Genomic DNA, 18200 nt, shown 5'->3' with positions numbered 1-18200 from the left:
CTAGTCCTGACCCGCAGTGTGCCCCAGACGCTGTTCCCATGAGGAAGAAAGCCAGTTTGTGCTCAGGTCAGTGGTGCCATTGTGTGGGGAGCAGTGGCTGGGGAAAGCCCCTGCATTCATCTCTCCTGGCTCTGCATGCTGGAGCTCTACCAGAGAGCAAAGGGAAGGGGCTGCCCAGCTCCTGCTGCAGAAAAACGTTGTTGTTAAGATCTTGCCTGCTTGTAAGATCACAAATAGCACCGTGGGGCTTAATAGGAAACCCTAACTGTTTGGAACACTCACCCTGCAGCATCTGCTTGGCTCGTCTTCTGCAGGGCTGGCAGTTGCTGCAGGCTCCCTGGCAGAGCACTGATACCGGGACCTATCTGTAAACACATGTCTTTTAAGATGCCTCTTGTGTGCCCAGCACCTAAATGCAGTCCCCCGAGCACAGCTTCACCCAGCGACCCAGGAGCAGGGAGTTGGTGCACCAGCTGCAAAGCCATGGGGTACAAAGGTGGGGGGCTGGGACTGCCTTGCTGTGCTGTAAGATGTGTCCCCGAGGCGCGGTCCCATCCCAGCCTGGGTGGTGCTGGGTGGGCCCTGCAGTGCCTGTGCCTGATACCCTCTGTGCCTTATCCCCAGCCGGCACTCCCAGGTGGTTGTTCCAGGAAGCTCTACAGTGATGCCCTGAAACTCCCTTTGCCTTGAACTGCCCATAATTTAGCCTGATGTAAACCATAGCAATCTCTAAGTTGGCACAAAGAAGGAGAGCGGTGTTGTGGATGTATCTGTGCAGCGTGCTGCTCTGTGGGCTGATGGCTGGTGCTGCATGATGATCCTGCCATCCCATGGGATGCTGCAACCTGTTCTGATCATAGCTGGAGCCCACGGCTCGTCTCAGCCTGGAGCAGATAAATCTCACCATGGGGTTTGGCAGCCGCATCGCCAAGCAAATGCTCAGATGTCCCTCAGGAGCGAGCTGCCTGCTCCCACTCACTGCCGTAGGGATGCTGCCTCCTCTCTCATCCCGTTCCCACATATGCTGCTCTCAAATGAAGGATCTCTTGGCCACGAGGCTGGGGAGCATCGCGTTCCCAACGGCTGAGGAGGCCCTCCTTCGGCTCTTACAGAAATCACCGTGTCGCTCGTGGAGAAGATGCAAGCTCAGGAAATCCTGCGGAGCCTGCGGCTCCCCGAGTTCGATGACCTCAGCCAGTTCTTCCGCAACCTGCCTGCCACCGCGCTGGTGGGCATCGGTGCCTTCGCCGCCGTCGTCGCCTACTGGTTTGCCAGTCGGCCCAAGGCTGTGAAGCCGCCCTGTGATCTGCGCCTGCAGTCGGAGGAGGTCGAGGTGAGGCTGGGTTGGGCACTGGGGGTCACCACGTACCCGGGGAGGGGCTGAATTCTCCTCGTGGAGATCACAGAATGGTTGGGTCGGAAGGGACCTTAAAGATGACGGAATCATAGAGTGGTGGGGTTGGTTAATCTGTCCTTTCTGTAAAGTGAAAAAACTAGAACCCAGCCTATTCATTTATTCTCTTATTGTTTTCAATGCCATCTTGATTTTAGCTTTGCCTAGCTACCAAGGGCTGAAAATTACAGCAGCAGGTATTACATGAATGTTTTTACACTGCAAGGAAACCACCCATCCCCACAAGAGCTCTAAGACCTCTGCTCTTGTTCATGTCTGTTACCGAGTGGTGGCTGCTGCAGACTTTTCAGTGAAGTGCAGAAGTATACCCAAATCCTCTTGTGAGGCTGAGCAGTAATTAATGTTCGTGCTCTTAAGAGGTCTTAAAGTTTAATGAAACTGCTCTATTTCAAGGAGGAGAAATAGTTCTGAAAATCGTTTCAATTTAAACTCGTATCTTCAAATCCTCAGTGTTTCAGTCTTTTCCACATAAAATATTCTTGCCTTCGATGCCAACAACTTTTTAAAAGGCTGGGAGGAATGCAAAGCCCCATACGGATGGGGATTTACAGAGCCTTCCTGCTGACTGTCCCCATTGTTCCTTCCACCCAACACCACTGCTACAGTTCAGCTGTGTCCGCAGGAGATCACAGTGATGGTGGCACCTGTTTGTCCTTCCTGTCCCATCTCTGGGAGCCATTAGGAGCCCCTCACTGTTTTTTCCCTCTTTATCTGTCTGGCTGTGGTGTCAGCCCATTTTATCTTCCTGCTGTTATCTCCTGATGGGCTGAGTCTGGAGCCTGTACTGTGGTCTGGGTGTCCTTGAAGAGATGTCCTAGAGCTGTCACTCCCCTGGATGTCCCCACTTCGTTATCCCCACCAACCCAGCATCTCACCCTCACCCAGCATGGTTTGAACCAACAATTTTTTCCTCCCGTGCTATCTGCAGATTTAGAACTTGAATCTCTTTAGGAACTGCCAGCCACCCTCCTCCAGCAATGATCAGGGCCGAGTGCTCATCTCTGGGCTGTGGTTTCCCATTGCCATACTGTGTTGTGTCACACAGGGCCTGGATGGGGCACGCCGCTCGGTGATTGGGGACAGCCCACAGCTGTTGACCCATTACTACGACGATGCCAGGACCATGTATGAAGTCTTCCGGAGGGGGTTCAGCATCTCTGGTGAGAGCATGGGTGATGGGATGAGTGGAGAGACCCAATGAGGTGCCAACATTTCGGTCACCAAAAGATTTTTTAGAAGTCAAAAATGTGGGAGGACAAGAAGTCTTTTAAAACCCAAGTAGTGTAGGAGGGGGACTGATTGTAGGAGGCCAGTGAGGTGTGGGAGGCCAAGTGAGAGTGGTGTGGGTCAATGTTGAATGCCAAGGAGTTTGGAGCCTGCAAGGCTGGGTTGGCCAAAAGGGTGCCCTGGGGTCTGGATGCTGTTTCGCTCCTTCCTGCTCAGAATTAACCAGAGCAGCTTCAGCATCTCTTTTACTGATAACGGAATGACTGATTTACAAGTAATCACTGGGGAGTTGTAATTAAGGTTACGATTAGCACTGTGCATTATTTTGCATTTAATACCATTGAATTTCACTGTGAAGTCTCTTGGTATCACGAGGTCTTTTTGCTGCCACGGGCAGACAACTTAATGCCCTGAATTCTGCAGCATCAGTGATGCTCATCATGCATTATTCACTTCCAGAACACTTCCGAATATATTAAATGAGGCTGATCTAAGGGTAGATCTGAGATCCCAATAGAGTTCTCTGCCTGTTGCTGCTTCTCTATCAGTTATCGATCCAGTTTACACCTTATGGCAGGGCAGGGGGCTGTGCCTAAAGCTGTCTGGGTGCATCCCCACAGCGTCAGGCATCAGTTCCCAGCACTGTCCCTAATCCTGCCTTCTCTGCTTCTGTCTTCCAGAGAACGGCCCCTGCCTGGGCTTCAGGAAGCCCAAGCAGCCCTACCAGTGGCTGTCATACAAAGAGGTGAGCTGGAGCTGAACCCCTTGTGGAGCCCTTCTCCCACTGCTCTCACTCTTCCTCGAGTTAAAAGCACCCTAAGCTAGAGATAATGAAAAAATATTGTGTTTTTACATAGCTGGTGCAATAATCTGAGAGTCCCTCTGCATAGCTAAGTCTTCCCTTCAATTGCTGCTGCTCCTGTTCCTCTCTCTGATGTGCTTTTTTCTCCCCAACTTTCAGGTGGCTGAAAGAGCAGAAGCTCTGGGTTCGGGGCTGCTGCAGCAGGGCTGCAAGCCATCCACAGAGCAGTTCATTGGGGTCTTTGCCCAAAACCGCCCAGAGGTGAGGTCTATTTTAACTTGGTGATGTCTCACTAATGTACCCGACTCGTGAGACTGCTTTCTTTCCAAGTGTGTTAAAACCACCCCCACCATTTCTTTTCACCTCTGGCAGTGGATCATTTCTGAGCTGGCCTGCTACACCTACTCCATGGTGGTGGTGCCTCTCTATGACACCCTGGGTCCTGGAGCCATCCGGTACATCGTCAACACAGGTACCACCAAATTACCATCATCTCAGAAAGCAGCAGTGTCACTTGGAAGGTTCATCCCCTTCTGCTTCCCAAAGGACAGCTGCTGAAGTCTCTTAAGAGGTTTTGATGGAGCTGCTGTGCTCCAGTGGGAGTTCTCATTAATTTCCTCGTGTTCCCTCCCAGATTTATAGCTGTGCATAGTGTGCAAGTTGAGTACTTTGAAGTAGGTCCTAAAATAATTGTTGATGTCAGCCAGTCTTTCGGCAGTTAGCTAAAATTGCAGTGATTTTCAAAGAGAACGTGTTACATTCTGGGATCTCTGCTGTTAGCCCGAAGTACCAGCACTGACACGGTGTGAGCACCCAGCCTTCAATCAAAGCGGATTTACAGTTACAAAAACAACTTGTTTGTCTGCTTCCTCCCAGCGGACATTTCCACAGTCATTTGTGACAAGCCTGACAAAGCCAGGACGCTGTTGGACCACGTGGAGAAGAAGGAAACACCAGGGCTGAGCTCCATCATCCTGATGGACCCCTTTGAGAAGGAGCTGATGGACAGGGGAAGGCGCTGCGGGGTCCGCATCCAGAGCATGCAGGAGGTGGAGGTGAGGCTGTGCTCTCTCTTATTCTCATACACTTTGTGCATGGAAGCTGTAAGAACCACCAGGACATGTAGATTACACGGCAGGGTCAGTGTGGGGGGCTCGTGGCTGTTGATGCAGGGCTCGGTTTGGTTCCTCGTAGCATTATCTCCTTGCTGATAGGAAAGCTGGTATTTCACACTTCCCTGCTGCAGGAAGGCACCAGCTGCTATTTAAGCCTCTTTCTATGAAACAGCCCCAGCCCAGGCACTGCTTGAATCCAGGAATGACACTGAATGACATCCAAGAAACTTTGGGTACCAGGGATGACTTCAGAGCTAGCCACAAATGCCTCAGCTCCAGCTCACGCTCTCCCTCAGTGGTTTGCAATCATTAGCCAGTGGGCAGTGCCACATGAATTATGGTGGAAATCACCTTCGTTGCTTTAATCTCTTTCAGGACTGTGGCCGGGAGAACCGACACGCGCCTGTGGTGAGTGCTGTCATGCTGCTGTTCCATTGAGAGCTGCAGCTGGTTGTTCCCCTGGCAGAGGAGCAGCAGGGCTGGGGCAGCATCCTGCAACCCTCCCCATGCAGGCAGCAGTGGGTGCTGTCGGTGCCAAGAGCTGGAGATGTGCTTCCTTTTCTTCCTACCCTCTGCCTGGGATGCTTAAATGAAATAATTCATTCTCGCTGAACGTGTTAATGGGACAGTAATTAAATGCCAGTGCTAAGCCATGCTGATTCCACTGCCTTCCCAGGCACCACCACTGCTTTTGCAGTGGGGTTTCTTTAACTCAGAAATAATACTCGGCACTATTCCCATTCTTGAGATTGCACTGATGCTTTCACCAAGGGTTCCCATGCCTCTGCAGAGCTTTCAAAAGTGCCTGGTAATTTCCAGGGTGTTGATTTATCCATTGGGGATCCAAAAAGATGCAAATGATGGTGCTGAGAACGTGGAGATACTGCTGGAAATGAGACTGGCAGCTGCCTGGGGACATTGGCCCTGTTGTGGCTAACAATGTCTTTCAGCACTTATCTGGAAGTCAGTGAACTGTCCCACATTTTCCCAGAGCTACAGACTGCACCTGCACGATTACTGAGTGCAGTGGGGAGAACATGGCTGGATGATCACCAATAAATATATATTTATGGAATAAAACCAAACGAGTGTATTTGGAAATTTTCAAGGTGTTGCAATATCATCTGAAAAGCAAACACTTTGTTCCTGCCACCTGTGTGATTAATTTCCCAGACCCAAAGGAATGCTTTTGCTTCCATCAGTGCAGTACTTCAGCTTCAGGAGGGCGTGGGTTATTTTGCTGCAGGGAGTATTGGCATGCATTGTGAGACACGAATCTTCCATCAGAGCCTTGTTGCAGCACAGCACCACCTTAATGCAGATGGAGCAGGGAAGGACTCCTTGACAATTGAAGAAATGTGATGAAAGGCGAATTGCCAACGGCAATGAAAGCTTTTTATGGCAGAGTTGGAATATAATTGGTTTGATCTTTATGTTTATACGATGACAACATTCTGCCATTGACTCTTCCATGTTTGCTGATATGATTTTTCATATTTTCCCCCTGCTTCCAGCCTCCCCGGCCAGAAGATCTCTCAATTGTCTGTTTCACCAGTGGCACTACAGGTAAAGGAACTGGCATCTCATCTGTGAATTATTAGAACAGTTTATTGTTACTGATAACATCTCAATATGTGCAAATAGAATGTTACACTGTCGTGACAGTGGTGTTTGTATGTATTTGTAGTACTCATGTATATAGATTTCTGTAGAGCTGGGCTTCCCTGGCTCACGCTTTGGCAGTACAACTGAGCAGCTTTCTGCAGAGCTGCCCGTGTTCCTGGCTCCTGTCCTGCAGTGCAGACACGGAGCACTTGGCTGGTTGCTTCCTACCTCCTGCAGGCGTTAAAGGGACAAATGCCTGCCTGCAGTGCTGTGCTCTGCCTCCTAAGCACAGCGACATGCCCAGTGCCTCTGTCCTGCAGAGGATACCCCAAGCAGGCACTTAGTCCTCTCGTAGAGCCTGTTTTGCTTGTAGCCTGCAGGACCTTCCTTCCCTCAAACACTCAACCTCCCCAACCTGCACCAAAAAGTCCCCCAGGCAGACAAAGCGATGGGCAGAGCGCAGCCCTGGGAGTGCTTGGGCAATGTGCAAAGAAGCACCAGGCAGCCCTGGAGACCTCATCCCACCACCTGGTGCTGCCTGGAGCACCCCCAGCTCCCCAGTGGGCAGGAACTGATGCTGTGTGATGGGAGAGTGACCAGCTCAGCCCAGGAGCATCGTCCAGCACGAGAAGATGACATACACTGCAGACAGGTAAGCAGCTTTCAGTACTGACAACCCTTTGCTGCTCAGGTGGTATCCAAAGGCTCTGTTTGGTTGTGTTTTCTTGCATCATTTCTCACTCTAAAAGGAGTTTGCAGATGTGTGAGTTTGGGAGCACTCAGCTCAGTGCGGAGCTGAAAGGAGCAGTGTTGGAACTGCAGCATGAGGGGCTGAGCCTGGGGAGGGCTGTGCCAGGCAGTGGCACCTCTTGTACTGGGGTTTTCATTGCAAAGTTAGGCTTTATTTCCATTAGAAAATGAGTTTGTTTATTTATCTGCAAACATGGTCACAGACTGGTTGGCTTTCTCCCACACAGTGCAGAGATTTCTGGTTCTGAAGGCAGAAGGGCTGGCTCTGGGTAGCCCATGTTTGGGTATTTCTAATGACCAGATTGAGAGTTTCTTCCCGAGAAACAACTTCCCATGGGCTTTTCCAGTTCTGAAGGTTTTCAGTTACAGTTCTGTGACATAAAAGCAATCATTGCTCTCAAGTTTGTAACATGGAAATTGTAAAGTTGGAAGTGATTTTAGCAGTTTATCAAAAAAACAGACCTAACAACCAGAAACGGATTTGAAATGGATTTGAACACTTGTTTTTCTCTGCCAGGGCCAGCTGTCTGTGTGCCTCCATAGGGACAAGGGAGAGGCTGAGATCTCCGAGCTCGAGACAAACGTTCCATGCATTGCTGAGAAATCAGCAGCGCTCACAGATGGACCAAAGCACACAGATGAAACATCTCATTACAGTTGTGCATGCTGGCTGCTCCCACACCACAGCCTGCTGCCCCCGTGAGGACTCCCCTGTTCCTGGTTGGATCAGAATCCCTTCCTGGAGCTGCTCAGCAGCCCAGCAGTGCCTCCACTCCCATTCATGGGTCACACAGCTGTGACACTGCTGGAGGTGCTGGTGGGAAGAGCCACGTAGCAAGGCTGCTTTGTTGTGGATTGCTCCATCAGCCTGGCGCTGAGATAAGGAGAAGCTCCCACACCCGCAGTTATCAAAACGGGATTGCTGCGCTGCATTTCCACCATGGGATGGATGAAGTGCTGCTGTATGAGGAAATTCAAGGCAGAGCAGCATCACAGCGTGGCACAGGGTTTTAAGAAGAATTAGCTTTGCCATTCCTAGAGCTTCTAGAGCTATTCCTCTAGAAGTGGTAACTCTGGGAAAGGACTCCCAGCAGGGAACGCTCCTCCTGCTGGGCTGATGCCTGTAGCAACAGGAGGAACTAAGCACAAATGGAGACAGGTACCCCCAGCCCAAACAGCTTCGCTCTGAACTGGATTTCTCCTGATGAAGTCTGAGGTCTCAGCATCTGCGGAATCTCCCAGAGAGCCCCCTGAGCACCCGTGGGTATGGAGATGCTTATGCAATGCTGGGGAGCACAGCTGTTTGTGCAGTCGCCAAGGCTGAGCAAACCTGCTTGGGCAGACACAGCTACAGAGGAGCAACGCCTGGGCTGCTGGCATGTGTTTGCAGCTGGCGTTGGTTTGTGGAGTTTTCCTGAGGGCAGGATCCAGGTGTGCAGCTGGCTGTGAAAACACGAGCCTCAGAGCAGCATCAGCAGAGGCCAGCACCAAGGAGGGATATGTGTGAGATCCCAACAGCCCCCGCGGCCAGCTGTAAGGATTTGGGACCGAATAACTCAAAGGCACTTGGAACACTGAGAGCAAACTTTGTGGTAAAAATAAGCTGTATTCAAAATGTCCTGTTCTAGCGCAATAAATGTGTGCAATAATTATTATTTTGGTTTGGGCCTTTATTTGCCTATAGGAGAGCTGGGTGAGGGCACAGGGCTCAGCACAGCAGAGATGCCTGCATCCTTCCCAGCAGCTCTTTTCGGCAATGGACCCTTTGGGGGCGATGCAAAGTGGCTGGGACAGGAGGTGGCAGGGCACTTTGCATGGAGCCCTGTGCTCTGTGCAGCCCAAGCTGTCGGCACACACTCTGGTGGCTCTGTTTGAGGGCCATCCACAATTCCAGCTGCTCTGTTCCTGGTGGAAACCATTGTTCAGGGTCACTGATGGAAAGATGTGTGTGGTGCTGAGCCTACGGGATCATTTTATTATATTTTGAGTATTGCAATAAGTGCCTTTGGTGGATGCTACTGCATAGTGTGAGAATTAAATGTTTTAAATATAATTTAACAATATTATTTGGACAATTTCCTGTTGGTTTGCTCGGTTTTAAGCTTTTGGAGTTGTAGAACCATAGAATGGCCTGGATTGAAAAGGACCACAATGCTCATCTGGTTCCAACCCCCTGCTGCGTGCAGGGTCATCAACCAGCAGACCAGGCTGCCCAGAGCCACATCCAGCCTGGCCTTGAATGCCTGCAGGGATGGGGCATCCACAGCCTCCTTGAGCAACCTGTTCCAGCATGAAATGAAGTGGAAATTAACCACTGTCTCATCTTTTAAGCTCTCCCTCTGTTCTTCCTTGCAGGAAACCCCAAAGGTGCTATGCTGACACACGGGAACGTGGTGGCTGACTTTTCAGGCTTTTTGAAAGTGACAGAGGTGAATACCGTGGTTGGGAAACTCACTGTGCATGGGGTTGGGCTTCTGCAGGGGCTGGAGATGTGGGGCTGTTGATGAGAGCCACGTTTCTCTTACCTGAAGGCCAATTCCCAGTCTGGGCTCTGTGAGGCATGGGGTGCTGCCATGGAGCAGTGCTGTCCCCATGGACTGGTGTGGGGTGAGGACAGCAAGCAGAGCCTGCAGGGCTGAGCAGTGTCTGCTGCTGGGGATGCCTGTGCAGCATCTTTAAACAAGGCTTTCTACACATATAATATCTATATATCTACCTATGGAAGCATATGATTTTTTAAGATCAGAATGGTTAATTTCATTTATATTACTGTATATCTTGGTTTTGTACTGCAGCACTGGCCAAGTGTGTGTATATTATATTTCATGCAACTTTTGTTTTGAAGCAGTACAGGAAGCAGACTTGCTCTAGCATAATATTAAGAATTGCATGCAGCTTGTACTTACTGAATATAAGAATCTCTGTTGGTAGCAAACAGATGGTTCTGTGAAGCCATAGCATGCATGTGGGATGCCCCATTTATTGCAGCACAGCCCTTGTTTGCCCTGGGGTTGGTGCGGGCAGTACTGTGCTCTCAGTTCCCCAACCCTGCAGTGTTGTCCACCTGCAGGTTGCTGTCAGGCTCATGCCATAGGGCTGAGCTGCCCCAGGGGTGCAGGGTGCACGAGTGGCTGCCAATGCCTCGAGGCTGCTTCCAAAGGGCAGCAGAGTTTATTTTGGAAGGGGGCACCTCAGGGGAATGTGGTGCAACCCAGGGCTGTGGGCTCAGTGCTTGCTGACAGCAGATGCTTGTGTTAATCCCAAAGGTGTCGGGTTGAGGTGTCAGGCTGCTGAGTGTGCTCTGTCCTGGGGCACTGCAGGGTGAGCTGTGAGTGCAGCACAGATCCAGCAAAGTGCCAAGCACTTGGCATCTGCCAGCAACGTGTGAGCACCTGGAGTGAGGGGTACACAGATCACTGCTTGCACACTTTTGTGCCACTTTGGCTTAGTTCAGTCACTTTCCCAAGCAGATTAACATCTTTTTAAAGTTAACATAGACCTTTACTATAAGGTTATTCTCAACTGCCAAGGCACTGCTTTCATTTAATTTGTTTAGCCGCAGTGGCTGCAATGCCATTAAATGGCATCACCTTGGTTCTGTTTAAAAAGAAATCATTTCGTGCCTGGGCTTTTAAAGCAGCACAACAAAGCAGCATGGCTGGTGGTGCCAATGGCTTCACATCGCCAGAGCCCGTTAGAACTAATGTATAAATAGAGCTGCAGGCCCAGCTGGCTTAGTTCAGGTGGACACAATCCAAAGTAGGATGCTGGAAAGGCCCACGTTTGGGCTCCCTGTGCACACGCAGCTGAAGCTCAGTGAGGTGTGCCCAAGGAGCACATTTCCTCCACCATGGAGCAGCGGTTCTGGTACAGCCATAGAGGTAGACTGGGGTGTATCTGCCAATGTCAGGGGCCACCACTGCTGCATTCACTTTGCATTGGTTTTCTGGCCTTGGTGCAAGCTGGTGGGTCATCAAGCTGTCCGTTTTCCTAATCCACAGCGTTATGGTGAGCTGCACCCCTGACCATGCAGGCAGAAAGGCATGAACCAAGTAAGGCTCTTGGTGCAAAGCAATGACATTGGTCACTCAATTTTTGCATCATTTGTTGCCTTTCTTTCCTCAGTGCGCCTGTCTGTGGGGCAGTGCTAATGCACTGAAAATCCCATTTTAATCAAGAAAACGATGAGGAAACACTAACAGCAGTCATTAATTTCTGTAAGCTAAGTGATGCCACGTCCCCCGACCCAAATCAAAGCTTAACCAAAGGGAAAGCAATAACCGTGAGCTGTGATTGTGCCCACACTGCGCTTTGTGTCCATCTCCGTGCTCTGTTCTCCTCCCACTAACGCAGCTCCATCACTGCTGTGGCCCTAACGCTTCACCTCGTGCGCTGCTCCCTTCCTCTCTCGATGATCTTTCCCCTTTTGTTCCTCTTGGTGCCGTTTTTCTTTTTACCGTTTTATGACTCTCTTGTTGTCTTCCTGTCAGTGTTTCTTTCCTTTCTGTCTCCCATGCCCTCCACCTGCAGAAAGTGATCTTTCCGAGACAGGACGATGTGCTCATCTCCTTCCTGCCTCTGGCTCACATGTTTGAGAGAGTGATCCAGGTAAGCTCCTGCCCCAACTGACGTGGCCTCGTGGGGCCCCTTCTGCTTTCTTCCAGAGTCAGTGGTCTCCTACTTGTGAGGATGTTCACATTTCCTATTTGCCTTTAGCACACATGTTTGAGCGAATGGTACAGGTAAGGTCCTGGCGGCAGTGGAAATAGCCTTTTCTTTTTTTTCCACACCAAAAGAAATAAAATGAATAAAATACTAAATACCCGCCGACACCGCGTAGCACTAAAACACCTGCACTCCTCAAGGGCGCCGGGTCACGCTCGGGGGATAGCAATAATGGGAGCAAAGGCAATTCTGCACTGTTATTTTCATCAGCTCAAATCCTTCTGATGCAGAAATATGCAGAACTCAGCAGGGAGCTGAGCCAGCACAGCACTGGGCATCATGCTCTGGGCATGGGCTGCATCCCCTGCACATAGCAGCTCACGGCAGCATGCAGAGAGGGCTCATACATCCCTTCTGGGAAATCAGGTGATGATTTGTGATAAAGTGCTCTCCCAGCCTGGAAATGTGGGAGCTAAGAAGTGATTGTGTGCACGAGGAGTAGGTCTGGGATCAGCTGCAGCCCAACACCTTCCCAGTGCTGATGACGATGAAATTGGATGGACAGCCAGGCACAGGCCTCCCCTTCTTAGGAGCGTGCCAGAAATAATGCACTCAGCCCTGTTAAAGCACTTGCAAATTGGAACTGAAAGCCCATGAAAGATTTGGAGAATTACAACCCAGCGTATCCTTGCTTGTCAGTTGAACCCTAGAAGGCACGTGGGTCAGTGTGCCAGTGCTGCTCAGGCAAAGCACTTTGCTGCTAATGAGGACATAATTATTACAAAACCATCTGCCTGGGCAGGAATAGAGAATCTTTTGAATAGTCTCATTGCTGCTGCGCTGATAGGAGCAGCTCCAAAGCACACGGTATGAGGAATGCTCAGGTTAAACTCCTGCTGAAAACACTCCTTCAAGCAAAGAATTTTCTAAAGAGCTTAAAATCATCCCCCAAATTATTCCAAGCGACAAACGCTGTGCTCCCCAGTTTTAGCCCACATCAGTAACTCCTGGGACTTGCAGTTGAAGTTGTATAGGTATGTTCTTTAGAGCTAGAAGTGCTTCAGAATAGAATTTTAGACTTCAGAGTAGAACCGTCCCATTGGAATGTACCCACAGAGGTCACCATTTGCAGTTCTCAGTGAGCCTGCAGTGATGGCACAGCGGTGCAATTCCAGCTCCAGCGAGGTGGCTGCTGGCTGCCCTGCTGCTGGCACATCACAGCTCTGCTGCACGTCAGCTCTTCCCTCATCTGATGCAAAGCAGCCCGTTTGTTTTCCAAAAACATCCTTCCAAAACAAACGCAAGCTTATTTCTGAAGCTTCTGGAGCTTCTGAACTTTCCAGGCAATCAAAGTGTCTCTGAAGAGGAGTTTCTGGGATACAGGATCAGGCACTGTATTGCTAACGTAGTCTGTACCGTTATGCTTAAACAAAACTAAAGTATTAACATCTAAAAACCATCAGCATGTTTCGCAGCGTGCAGAGCCCAACTCCAGGCTTTTACCCTGGCAGCAGCTCCTCGTTCTTCCAGAAAGTGGCAAATTTGGTGGATGCTGAGTTCCCAGTTCTGAAAATGCCAACAACCATCCGTGCACTTCTGCTCTGTGCGAAACTAACCTTTGTGTGGATAGATCTTTTCAAATCACCATTGTTGCCATACTGGAGAGCGAAATTTCGGGGGAGGCATTTCTGTGTGTAGGAGGGATGCTCTGCCCCGGGGGTTAAAAGCAAAGAGGTCTGACTTGGTCGTTTTCCTCTCCATCAGTCTGTAGTGTATTGCCACGGAGGGCGAATTGGCTTCTTCCAAGGTGACATCCGCCTGCTGTCTGATGACATGAAGGCGCTGCGTCCCACCATCTTCCCTGTTGTGCCGCGCCTGCTGAACAGGATGTACGACAAGGTGAGCCTCGTGGCTTTGCTTTTTGCTATGACGAGGATTCTGTCCCCCCCTCCAGATTATATCCAAAAAAATTCCTTCTTTTCTCCCTCCTGCCTTGCACCCTTTCTGCACTGAGGCATAATCACTCAGCTGCGTTGCTGCCATCCCTGTGCCCCAGCTGAGCCGCACAGCTACAGGTGCGCAGTGCTGTTGGTGGCACTGAGGGCTGTGATTTGGCAGCAGGCTGTGCATTGGGTTGATGGCTGGAGTTGTGAGCCCCAGACCCTCCCCAGGCTCACCCGACCCACTCTGCTCTCCCTGCTGCAGATCTTCAGCCAGGCAGACACCTCCCTGAAGCGCTGGGTGCTGGAGTTTGCCGCCAGGCGGAAAAAGGCTGAGGTTCGAAACGGCATCATCAGAAACGACAGCCTGTGGGACAGGCTCTTCTTTAACAAAATACAGGTATGGGGTTTAAAAAGCGACTCTAAGGTCAGAGAACTGTCATTTCTTCTAGTAGCAACCTGTGCTCCCTGAAGTCTGCACAGTCTGCCCGTCTGACCACCATACTGCAGCCAATTGCTGCTCACCAGTGAATGGGAGACTGAAAAACCGAATAGGAAAAGGAAACGGAGCACAGTTTGTCATTGCATTCACTTCTGCTGCTTTTCTATTTGTATCTATGCTCATCACACCTATCTGGCCCAATGGGCTCGGCAGCACAGAGGGCGTAGAGTTCTGGGTGGGAGTCACTAGGAGAGAAGAGGAATAAGGGATAGAAGAGACTTTAATGCTCTGCAGTTCCTTCACAGATAATGATTGCTCTCAGGGTTGGTTTTCACTCAGGCAAACTCAAAGCTGATGTTTTCTGAAGGAAAGCAAGAGCGAGCAAAAGCCAGTAGAGCAAAATGCAAATGTGAATCTTGATTTAATAAGAGGTGCACTGCCATGTGCCACGCATCCCCTGGGTAATAAAGCAGATTAAAGTGGCTTTACACCAGGCTTTCCAGGCACCGTGCTGCTGTAGAAGGCTCTGATTACTTCATTTTTTAATTGGATAACTTATTTGGAGGCACACTGCCTCATTTATAACCAGAGGAACTGGCAGTGCCTTCCATGGGGCTGGGCAGGGGCAGCTCTGTGCTCGTTCCTTTTTGCTTTCAAGGAGTGAAAAATGAAATGAAGGGAGGTGGGCAGGAAGCAGCACAGGAATGCTGTAGTGCCCCCTAAAGTATGTGCAGGGTCATCTGTCCTTAAAAAAGGGTGGCATTGCTTTGGGTTGCTTGGGAGCCTGTTCACAAAAAGGTGCCAGCAAGCACAGCAAAAAAGCAGTGGGGAAGAGACTGATTCTTCCCCAGGATTACCTCACCTTAGAAGTGCTGCAAGAGGATGTGGAATGGATGCGATGGAGCAGAGCTGTGCCTTGGGCATCATTTCTGCCCAGGAGGGGCACAGTCTGCTTCCAAGATTTAGCTGGGTCTTGTTCCTAAGGCAAGACTCGGGGTCAGTTCACATTTCCGTAGTACAGCTGGCTGTTCTAGAGGGAACAGAAGTGAGGCCATTCAGTGCAAGCTCTGCGTACGAAACACGCACAATTCGTGCCGTCTGTACTGATCCATGCTGTTCCCTTCTGTTTTCTGGTGCTGTCCTGCAGGCGAGCCTTGGTGGGTGCGTCCGCATGATCGTGACGGGTGCTGCCCCAGCCTCTCCAACTGTCCTGGGCTTCCTGCGGGCTGCCCTGGGTTGCCAGGTGAGCCAAGGGCAGGGCGCTGGGACTGCGTATGGGGCATCCGTGGCAGCAGCAGGGCCTGTGGGCACCCAGCGTCCCCATGGTGGGGACAAGGGTTGACCTCGGGCACCAGGAGCTGCTGAGACATCCTACGTGTCTTAGCTCTTAAAACCACAGTCATTAAGGTTAGAAAAGGCCTAAAAGATCATCAAGTCCAACTATAGGATTGTAGAATCATTAAGGTTGGAAAAGACCTCTCAGATCCCCAGGCCCAGTGCCAGCCCACCCCACTGCGCCCACTGGCCTTCAGTGCCACATCCCCATGGTTCTGGAACACCTCCAGGGATGGTGACTCCCTGGGCAGCTGTGCCAATGCCTGACTGCTCTTTCAAGAATAAATTGTTCCTAATAGCCAACCTGAACCTGCCCTGCAGCAACTTGAAGCCATTAAGCGTGTGTCATTTATTACACAACTTTTATTCCATGTATAGATGTGTCAGAAGCCTGACCTGCAGGCATGGCACTTCAGATCTCCACCCTTACTGGAGAGTTTCTTCACTCTGACCAGGAAGTCCAGGACAATTACAAAGCCTCATTCGAGAGCTTAAAATTAAATGTAAAAAAAAAAAAAACTTGTAAATTTTCAGAATGTCCCCCCAAAATACCACTTTTTTTTCCCACTGACCACTTCCTCCTGCCAAGTAACATCCTGCTAGACTCAAAAGCAAACTGCTGGGCTTGTCTGCTCGCTGTTTTCAGCTCTCCATAACATTGTGACTCATAGGAAAGGTAGTTCTGCAGGGCCAGGGAAAGTCCCCATGCCCCGTCCTGCCGCTCACACAGGATCAGCTGGCAGGGCTGTCCCTGCAGCAGTGAGGTGCTGTGCGTGCTGACTCAGGGTGCCCATTCCTTTGGCAGGTGTACGAGGGGTATGGGCAGACGGAGTGCACGGCAGGCTGCACCTTCACCACCCCGGGGGACTGGACCTCAGGTAATGGGTTTTCTTCCTTTTCCACGTTATTTCAGCAGACTGAATTCCTACAGGAAGGCCAAGCGTATCTGCAGCCACGCAACTAATAACAAAATGCCAATTATTGTTTGTAAGAGAGCGGACAAACGAGCTGCCAACTTTAATTGCCAGGTCATGTGGGAGCCCCTTTGCCCTGCAATTTAATCAGGCTGAAGGACGTGGAGGAGCTGAATTACTTTGCTTCTAAAGGAGAAGGAGAGGTAGGAACTCACATTTTAATATAAAACTCTTGTTAGTGGACATTGGACTAAGTTATAGCTATAGAAGCATTGTTTGTCTTTGAGGTGCACGAGTTTATTTAATACAGCCATCAGGGAAAGAAAGCATCAGTTCACTAACAGAGCAGTGAAGCATTGTTAACAAGGGGCTGTGGCAGCACTGCCAGCCAATGCCACGCCTGATTACTTCAAAAGCTAAGGCTGAGTTAATTAGTTTGGCTATGGAGCTGAATTACTGTGATTTCTCCATTGCTGTCATTTCTGTATTGGGTAGAAATCAAACTTATTGAAATCACTTTTTTTTTTTTGCTTTTAAACTGCAAGCAGAATGAAAGTCAACATGAAGCCAGTGGGTTTTGTATTTCTTCCTTCATACATCCTTTGTTTGAAAAATTCCAAAAATAAATAAGAAAGAAATTATAGCTCAATATATTTTACTTGCATGGGTCATAGTCACAAAATCAACCTTCAGCATACGTCAGTGAATCACTGTTTAGCTTGCTGGTAACCTCAGCAGAATAATGATGTAACTGAATAGCATCCCGACCTGCTTTGCAGATATGCGTGAAAGGACCAAACGTTTTTAAGGGTTATTTGAAAGATGAGGAGAGGACAAGTGAAGCACTGGACCAGGAGGGCTGGCTGCACACCGGAGACATTGGGAAGTGGCTACCTGTACGTATCCAGATGAGTGGTGCCTGTGTCAGCTGTGCTGTCCCATGCACGTACTCGAGTTCTGCATGTGACCTTCCAAGCAGATCTATCCTTAGTAAAGATTAAGCTGAATTTTGGCAGAAGAAACTCAGACGTTCAGTGAGGCGCTTTCTGGCCATGTAAGCTGTTGTATTTAGAGTGGACTGGCTGAGCTGCTGTGGTTAAATAACCTCTCTGGGAACTCTCACTTCTTTCTCCTAACAGAATGGGACACTCAAAATCATCGATCGGAAAAAGCATATATTTAAGCTTGCTCAGGGAGAATACATTGCACCAGAGAAGATAGAGAACATCTACATCCGCAGTGACCCCGTGGCCCAGATCTACGTCCATGGAGACAGCCTGCAGGTACAGCAGGGCCACCAGAACATGCTGCAGCGCGTTGGTGAATTCCTGACCTAATTGGGCAAGAAGTGATAAAATCCCATCAGCCTGACAGTGCATTTGGTGCAGAGCATTAAGCCTTTGTCTGACCCTTCTGCTCTCCCTGCAGGCCTTCCTGGTGGGAATCGTGGTGCCGGATGCCGAAGTGATGCCAGGCTGGGCAAAGAAGAGAGGGTTTGATGGAACGTATGAGGAGCTGTGTAGAAATAAGGTTGGTTGTTGCACCTGCTCTGCAGTCGCTGTGTTGAGGTGGGGTGATGTCCCTTCTCTGGGCAAGGACCATCTGCTCACTGAGGTCAGAGTGATGGTTGAACCAGCAGCACTCAGTGTTGTGCCTGTCCTAAAGCGTTAGCATGACCTCCTGTACTGTTAGCATTTGTGCCTTTCTTCGTTAGAATAATTGCTAATTACGAACTGTCCACAGGGAGCTTGAACTTATCTCTGAAATGTGTGTGCTCGTGATGAACAGTGATGTTAATTGTGTGTAAGGTTTGTGGTATTTCATGGTGGATGTGTGTGTTTTAACCCAGGAACTGCAGAAAGCAATAATGGAAGACATGGTACGGTTAGGGAAGGAGAGCGGGCTTCATTCCTTTGAGCAGGTAAATGAAACAATTAATTGTGGCCACTTTGGCCTTGGTCTGCCTACACTGAGCAGGGATTTGTTAGCAT

The 18200-nt window shown here is 49.9% G+C and overlaps 1 protein-coding gene across 5 annotated transcripts in view; it reads left to right on the top strand.

Moving 5' to 3' along the window:
• The window catches only part of ACSL6 (acyl-CoA synthetase long chain family member 6), a 69726-nt gene that overhangs the window by 49285 nt on the left and 2241 nt on the right, over nucleotides 1-18200 (top strand). For 4 of the 5 annotated variants that reach the window (XM_042826408.1, XM_042826409.1, XM_042826407.1 and 1 more), the window contains 19 exons: nucleotides 1113-1333; nucleotides 2460-2574; nucleotides 3322-3386; nucleotides 3603-3704; nucleotides 3816-3915; nucleotides 4320-4498; nucleotides 4934-4966; nucleotides 6073-6124; nucleotides 9269-9342; nucleotides 11578-11655; nucleotides 13343-13477; nucleotides 13784-13918; nucleotides 15108-15203; nucleotides 16101-16173; nucleotides 16324-16412; nucleotides 16989-17105; nucleotides 17349-17492; nucleotides 17638-17739; nucleotides 18059-18130. In XM_042826408.1, coding sequence (XP_042682342.1) covers nucleotides 1139-1333; nucleotides 2460-2574; nucleotides 3322-3386; nucleotides 3603-3704; nucleotides 3816-3915; nucleotides 4320-4498; nucleotides 4934-4966; nucleotides 6073-6124; nucleotides 9269-9342; nucleotides 11578-11655; nucleotides 13343-13477; nucleotides 13784-13918; nucleotides 15108-15203; nucleotides 16101-16173; nucleotides 16324-16412; nucleotides 16989-17105; nucleotides 17349-17492; nucleotides 17638-17739; nucleotides 18059-18130 — 1956 coding nt within the window. In that variant the 5' untranslated portion in view covers nucleotides 1113-1138. Of the gene's footprint in view, nucleotides 1-1112; nucleotides 1334-2459; nucleotides 2575-3321; nucleotides 3387-3602; nucleotides 3705-3815; nucleotides 3916-4319; nucleotides 4499-4933; nucleotides 4967-6072; nucleotides 6125-9268; nucleotides 9343-11443; nucleotides 11522-11577; nucleotides 11656-13342; nucleotides 13478-13783; nucleotides 13919-15107; nucleotides 15204-16100; nucleotides 16174-16323; nucleotides 16413-16988; nucleotides 17106-17348; nucleotides 17493-17637; nucleotides 17740-18058; nucleotides 18131-18200 lie in introns of those variants that run through there. The other variant, XM_042826411.1, reaches the window with a different exon arrangement.

This window comes from Centrocercus urophasianus, unplaced genomic scaffold (assembly GCF_019232065.1).
Source record: "Centrocercus urophasianus isolate 14NV4802_14NV808 unplaced genomic scaffold, USGS_Curo_1.0 seq_26, whole genome shotgun sequence".
In the NCBI taxonomy this organism is placed as follows: domain Eukaryota; kingdom Metazoa; phylum Chordata; class Aves; order Galliformes; family Phasianidae; genus Centrocercus; species Centrocercus urophasianus.
The sequence above is the reverse complement of the archived record's forward strand: the minus strand, read 5'-3'. Positions and strand labels throughout refer to the sequence as shown.